At 44.0% G+C, this 6,554-nt stretch overlaps 1 protein-coding gene across 1 annotated transcript in view; it reads left to right on the top strand.

The window, feature by feature from the left end:
• Positions 1-845: 845 nt before the first annotated feature.
• The window catches only part of casd1 (CAS1 domain containing 1), a 33,236-nt gene continuing 27,527 nt past the window's right edge, over positions 846-6,554 (top strand). Inside the window, exon 1 of the mRNA XM_003222114.4 lies at positions 846-1,482. Coding sequence (XP_003222162.4) covers positions 870-1,482 — 613 coding nt within the window. The 5' untranslated portion in view covers positions 846-869. The remainder of the gene's footprint in view (positions 1,483-6,554) is intronic.

Genomic DNA, 6,554 nt, shown 5'->3' with positions numbered 1-6,554 from the left:
AGTCTCACTTATCCAAGCCTCGCTTATCCAAGTTTCTGGATTATCCAAGCCAATAGTCAATGTTTTCAATATATCATGATATTTTGGTGCTAAATTCATAAATATAGTAATTACAACATAACATTACTGCGTATTGAACTGCTTTTTCTGTCAAATTTGTTGTAAAACATGATGTTTTGGTGCTTAATTTGTAAAATCATAAACTAATTTGATGTTTAATAGGCTTTTCCTTAATCCCTCCTTATTATCCAAGATATTCGCTTATCCAAGCTTCTGCCGGCCCATTTAGCTTGGATAAGTGAGACTCTACTGTATCTGGAAGTGTGGACTCATTTAATCCAGTTTTAAAGCAGAAAACCTGGGAACAGATGCAGGGATACAGGGCCTGTCTTGGACTCAGTCTGCCTCAGGTCCCTTCCACAGAGCTGAATAAAATCCCACATTATCTGCTCTGAAAGGGAATATATGGCAGTGTGGATTCAGATAACAAAGTTCAAAGCAGATCTTGTGGAATGTTTTGCCTTGATATTCTGGGATATAGGGATGTGTGGAAGGGCCTCCTGTTCAAAGCAGATGTTGTGAAATTTTCTGCCCGGATGTTCTGGGTTCTATGGCTGTGTGGAATGGTCCTCGTGCCCTGAAGAAGGGCACTGTTTGCGGCCTCCTTCCCGCCTTTAACTGAGAGGAGTGCTTCAGCCTCAGGCAGGTGAAGGGAGAAGGAAGCGACACGTAGAAATGCGACCGGGCGACTTCTGAGGCCATAAACTGCCGGTGTGGCAAACAGGGAGTGGCACCAAGAAGTTGCCTGTTCTTTGCCCGCGGGCTTCCCTCCTCTGGAGCCTTCTTTGCTCGGTTCGGCTCCTCTCAGGATGTCCGAGGCTGCGGCAGAAGAAGCAGCAACAGCAGCAGGAGAGGCGCCGAAGCCAGGCCTCGGGGCGCCGCGGGGGGCGGTAGAGGGCCATCCGTCGCCTCAGCAGCAGGAGCGGGAGAAAGGCGCGGATGGCTCTCGGGGGGCGGCGCAGAGCCCCACACCGCCGCCATCCTCCTCCTCCTCCTCGTCTTCCTCCTTCTCTCCAGAGGCTGAAGAAAAGGCGGGCAAGGCAGGCGCTTCCCTGGCGGCGGAGGTGAAGCGGCGGCGCCTTGACGACGACGAGGAGGAGGAGGAAGGAGAGGGAGAGGAGGGCGCTGCTGCTGCTTTTGCCGCCCTCGCCGCGGCGGTGTCGCCGGCCTCCCTCCCCTGGCGCTGGTGGTGGCGGCGGAGGCGGCCGCGGCGGAGGCGTCTCCTCTCGCCTTCTCCGCCGGGCCCGCCGTGCTGCCTCTGCGCGGCCTGTTGTCATGGAGGAGCCAAGATGGCGGCCCTGGCCTACTCCCTGGGCAAGCGGGAGATCAACCACTACTTCAGCGTGAGGAGCGCCAAGGCGCTGGCGGTGGGCGCCGTCCTGCTCCTCGCTGCCTGCCATGCCGTCTCCCGGCGGTACCAAGGTGAGCGGAGGGCGTGCGTGATGGGGCTGAAACAAGCAGGGAGGAGGGGAGCGCCACCCGCAGAGACCAATCGGCACCAACACTCCCATGACAGGCCGGGTCCACACTGCCTGCTAGTGCCTGGGGGCACTTTCGCACAGCTATATAATCCAGAATATCAAGGCAGACAATCCACAATATCTGCTTTGGACAGAGTTATCTGAGCCCACGCTGCCATATAATCCATTTCAATGTGGATTTTATACAACTGTGTGGATCCTCTTTCGAACTGGATTATATGAGTCTACACCAGGCATGGGCAAACTTCGTCCCTATATCCCAGAAGATCAAGGCAGAAGAATCCCACAATATCTGTTTTGAATTAGGTTATCTGAGTCCCACTCAGATAATGTGGGATTTTCTGCATTGAAATTCTGGGATATAGGACTGTGTGGAAGGGCCCTTGGACTTCAACTCCCACAATTCCTAACAGTTGATAGGAGCACCTAGAGCAGGGCCCCCCAAACAGGCCCGGGGGCCGGATGCAGCCCTTCAAGTTCATTTACCTGGCCCCTGCCCTCAGTTTTAGACTTAGGCTCACCCAAAGTCTGAAATGACTTGAAGGCACACAACAACAACAATCCTAATTAACTTTACTATCTCATTGGCCAGAAGCAGGCCGACACTTCCCATTGAAATCCTGATAGGTTTATGTTGGTTAATTTTTTTAAAAAAATGTATTGTTCTTTTGTTGTTGTTGTTTTTGCACTACAAATATGACATGTGTTGTGTTCATAGGAATTTGTTCATTTTTTTTCCAAATGATAATTTGGCCCCTCAATAGTCTGAGGACCATGAACTTAAAAAGTTTGAGGACCCCTGACCTAGAGGGATGGTCTACACTGCCATAAAATCCAGGTTGCCTGCTTTGAAGTGGATTATTCTATGGCAGTGTAGACCCAGATAATCCAGCTCAAAGCAGATAACGTGGATGATCTCCTGGATTATATGGCAGTGTACAAGGGTCCTCAGGTCCCTTCTCCACTGTCCTTATATCTCAGGATCTGATCCCAGGTTATCTGCTTTGAACTGGATTATATGAGGGCCCTTCTATGACCCTTCCACACAACTGAATAAAATCCCACATTTTCTGTTTTGAACTGGAATATATGGCAGTGTGGACTCAGATAACCCAGTTCAAAATAAATACTGTGGGATTTTCTGCCTTGATATTCTGGGTTATATGGCTGTGTGGAAGGTCCCCCGGATTGGCGCTATATCCCAGGATCTGATCCCAGGTTTTCTGTTTTAAACAGGATTATATGAGTCTCCACTGACAGATAATCTGGGATAAAAAGAAAACCTGGGATCAGATCCTGGGATATAGGGCCTGTCTGGAAGGGCCTCAGTGTCCCACACAGCTTAATAAAATCCCACATTTTCTGCTTTGAACTGGAATATATGGCTGTGTGGACTCAAATAACCCAGTTCAAAGCAAATACTGTGGGATTTTCTGCTTTGATGTTCTGGGTTAAATGGCTGTGTGGAAGAGCATTCAAGTTTCAGTTTGTTTTTTCTCATAAAGCCCATTACCTCCTCCAGGCATTCATTTAGAAGAGACAAGCTATCCTCAGCTGAATCTGTTTTGGAAGGCATGAAGAAATATATTTTGAGTGTCATCGGGATACTGATAACACTCTGGCCCAGGGCTACATATGATCTCTCCCAGTGGCCTTATGTAAAAATTAAAGAGCATTGGGCATAGAATGGCACCTTGTGGGATACAATATAGCAGCTCCTTTTTGGAGGAGCAGCTATTCCCAAGCACCACCATCTGGAACCTACCTGAGAGGTACGACTGACCAGAACTACTCCAGCACAGTGTCTCCAATTCCCAGCCCCTCCAGGTGTTCCAGAAGGATACCATTGTTGATAGTATCAAAGGCCACTGATAGGTTTAGAAGCACCAACAGGGACACACTCCCCCTGTCAGTTTTGAGACAGACATCATCCACTAAGGTGACCATAGCAGTTTCAACTCTGTATCCTGCTCTGAAGCCGGCTCGAAATGGGTCAAAGAAGTGTCATCCAAAACTGCCTTCTTAATCACTTTGACCAAAAAGGAAAGTTAGATACTGGTCTATAATTATTAAGGTCCAAGGGATCCAGGGAAGGGTTCCACAGCAGCAGTCTAACTACTGCTTTTAAGCAAGATGGGAAATTCCCCTCCCTAAAAAATACATTAATAATTTATTGTATTTGAGATTGAATTACAGGAGTCCCTGGACAACCAGCCAAGAGGGACACTGTTCACTTTCTGAAGTGAACAGAGGAACCCCTGATAAATGTGCCTGATCAAAGCACTCCCAGCAGTCCTAGTAGAAACACCTCAGCTAGTCTGGTTTGTTTATTATTATTATTTGCCCAACAGGAGATTGTATTGGATTCAGAAGTACTGTAGAAACAAAATTCCTGCCCCTAGGTGTGTGCAAGCTAATTAGGACTATGCCATGTAAACAAGAAAAGTGCGTGGGAGAGAGGAGTGTAAATCACACAAGCTGACTGCCTTGCAGGAAGCAACTGACGTGCGAGGCAGAGCCTGTAGATCTGAAACTGAATCTAGATATGTATTGACATTTTTTCTTAATGTTTTTATTTTCCATATTTACACACTGCCCTTCTCATCCTGAAGGGGACTCACATATAAATCGGCAACAATTTGATGGCATTCAAACATACATCAGCAAGTAACTCTTTACATTAAAACTAACCACTAAAAAATACCAAACATTAAAAACAAATTTAAAACCCCATGATCCAATATCATAATTCAAGGTCATTCCAGTTATAATTTCACCATTCTTTATCACTTTATTGTATTGAAGGTTTTCATCCAAAAGCTTGGTCCCACATCCACGTCTTCAGTTTTTTCCTGAAAGTCAGAAGGGAGGGGGCTGATCTGATTTCACTAAGGAGGGAGTTCCATAGCCGAGGGGCCACCACCGAGAAGGCCCTGTTTCTCGTCCTGTGAAGGCGGCAGGACTGAGAGCAGGGCCTCCCTGGGTGATCTTATCCTCCCTGATGGTTCATTGTGGGAAATACATTCGGACAGGTAAACTGGGCTGGAGCCATTTAGGGTTTTATAGGCTAAAGCTAGCACTTGGAATATTCAAAGAGTCTAGCTCTGACAGCCTAAATTTTGTAATTTTTATATTGTTTTAATAGGTATTGTACATATAGGTAGCATTGAATAGCTACCTATATGTAAAGCTGGCTTGAATCCCCCCCCTATCCCCCCCCCCCCGGGGTAGGGAAAGGGGATAGAAATATTGCAAATAAAAAAATTAAAAAACAGAATGAATTAACACCAGAGCATGCAGGATAGATAAATGTACATACCATAGAGTGTTGTACATGGAAATATTGGTAGTAACAAGAAATTCTTGAAAGGATTCACAGTTTGTCTGGTTATGCTGCTTTGTGATGACACCTACTGTACAGTATATAATGTTCATTTTTTTTTGTTCAACAATAAATGTGAATTCTTCTTCATGGAAAAATAAGACATCCCCTGAAAATAAGACCTAGAGCATCTTTGGGAGCAAAAATTAATATAAGACACTGTCTTATTTTTGGGGAAACACGGTAGTAACATTTATACAGTCTTACAATTACAAACAGCCCTTTGAAGACAACCATAAGGCTGATGTGGCCCCTTAGTGAAAATGAGTTTGACACCTCTTATCAAAAATAATGCTACAATTCATATTTGGGTTTATGGAGAGTCTGTCTCTTGTTTCTTTGTTGGGTAATCTGTCATTTGTGAGTACTATTCATGGACTGTACCCCCCAAGGGTTGGAAGCAAAAACAATTGTCCAAGATTAATGTAGATTACTAGTGATGGATTGGAGTGGTTTTAATTGCAAGTGACTGACCTGTGGTGTCCTAACATTTTCTCTTCTGAGGGACCTTTCACACAGCCATATAACTTAGAATATCAAGGCAGATAATCCACAATATCTGCTTTGAACTGGGTTATCTGAGTCCACACTGCCATATAATCCACTTCAATGTGGATTGTATACAGCTGTGTGGAAGGGGCCCAAGTCTGTCCTGAAGTACTGTATATTATTTTTAGGTACCAGTCTGGCCTTGTTGATCTTCATTGTGTGAGTATTTAGGAACTGCAAAATGCCTAGTGCTATGTTGAGAGTATATCTGGTGAACTGGAATAGATTAGGGTTACAAAATAATATGCTTCAGTCTTAAATGTAATTACCACTAAATGCTATTAAGATCAATAACATACTGTTTACTTGTTATATACAAATGCTTTAAGTGGAACTCACTTAATGAAAAGAACAGCTACGGAAGAAGAGCTCTTGAATGAAGCAGCTGCATGAGGATAAGGAACAGAAACAAGTTTTTTTTTCTCATTGTAGATTGCTATGTGTACAGCAGTAAAACAGAATACACCGAAAAGGCTACGCATCCCCTGTTCACTTGTTTCTCAAATAGAAAGTTTGGCCTCTGTCCCCTCAAGCTGCTTTTAAAAAAATTTCAATGACAGGGCCAAATTAGTTAGCCTCACAATTGTTAATTAGTAAAAGCATTTAACTATTATAAGCATGTAACTGAAACTGCACAAGTTGTCTAACTCCACAAGTTTAAGGTGAAAATTCAGGATATGAGAAGAGCAACAGCTTATTTTGAGATAAGGGGTTTTCTTTGAAGTTTTATTCCATTATGTTTAAATTAATTGTATTTTAAAACTACTGTTATGTAGCAATGATATTTGTATTTTAAATTAGAAATACTTTGTTGTGATTTGTTTCATAATCTGCTTTTTAAAAATTATACTGATACCAAGTTGGGAGAGTTTAAAGTCCCCCAGCCCCTAAATACCTTTATTTCTTGATTTATCTCCTCCCTCTCTCTCAGAATGGAGTTAAGGGGAGGTTACAATAAAGATACATTTAGAGCGGATTGTATATATATATACATCATAAAAGTTTCTTCCACTGGTTGCTTGCACCTTGAGTTCCGTTGGGAAGAAGGTGAAGTACATATACATTCAGTAATGATAATTGGG

The sequence above is a fragment of the Anolis carolinensis genome, chromosome 6 (genome assembly GCF_035594765.1).
Source record: "Anolis carolinensis isolate JA03-04 chromosome 6, rAnoCar3.1.pri, whole genome shotgun sequence".
Taxonomy (NCBI): domain Eukaryota; kingdom Metazoa; phylum Chordata; class Lepidosauria; order Squamata; family Dactyloidae; genus Anolis; species Anolis carolinensis.
The sequence above is the reverse complement of the archived record's forward strand: the minus strand, read 5'-3'. Positions and strand labels throughout refer to the sequence as shown.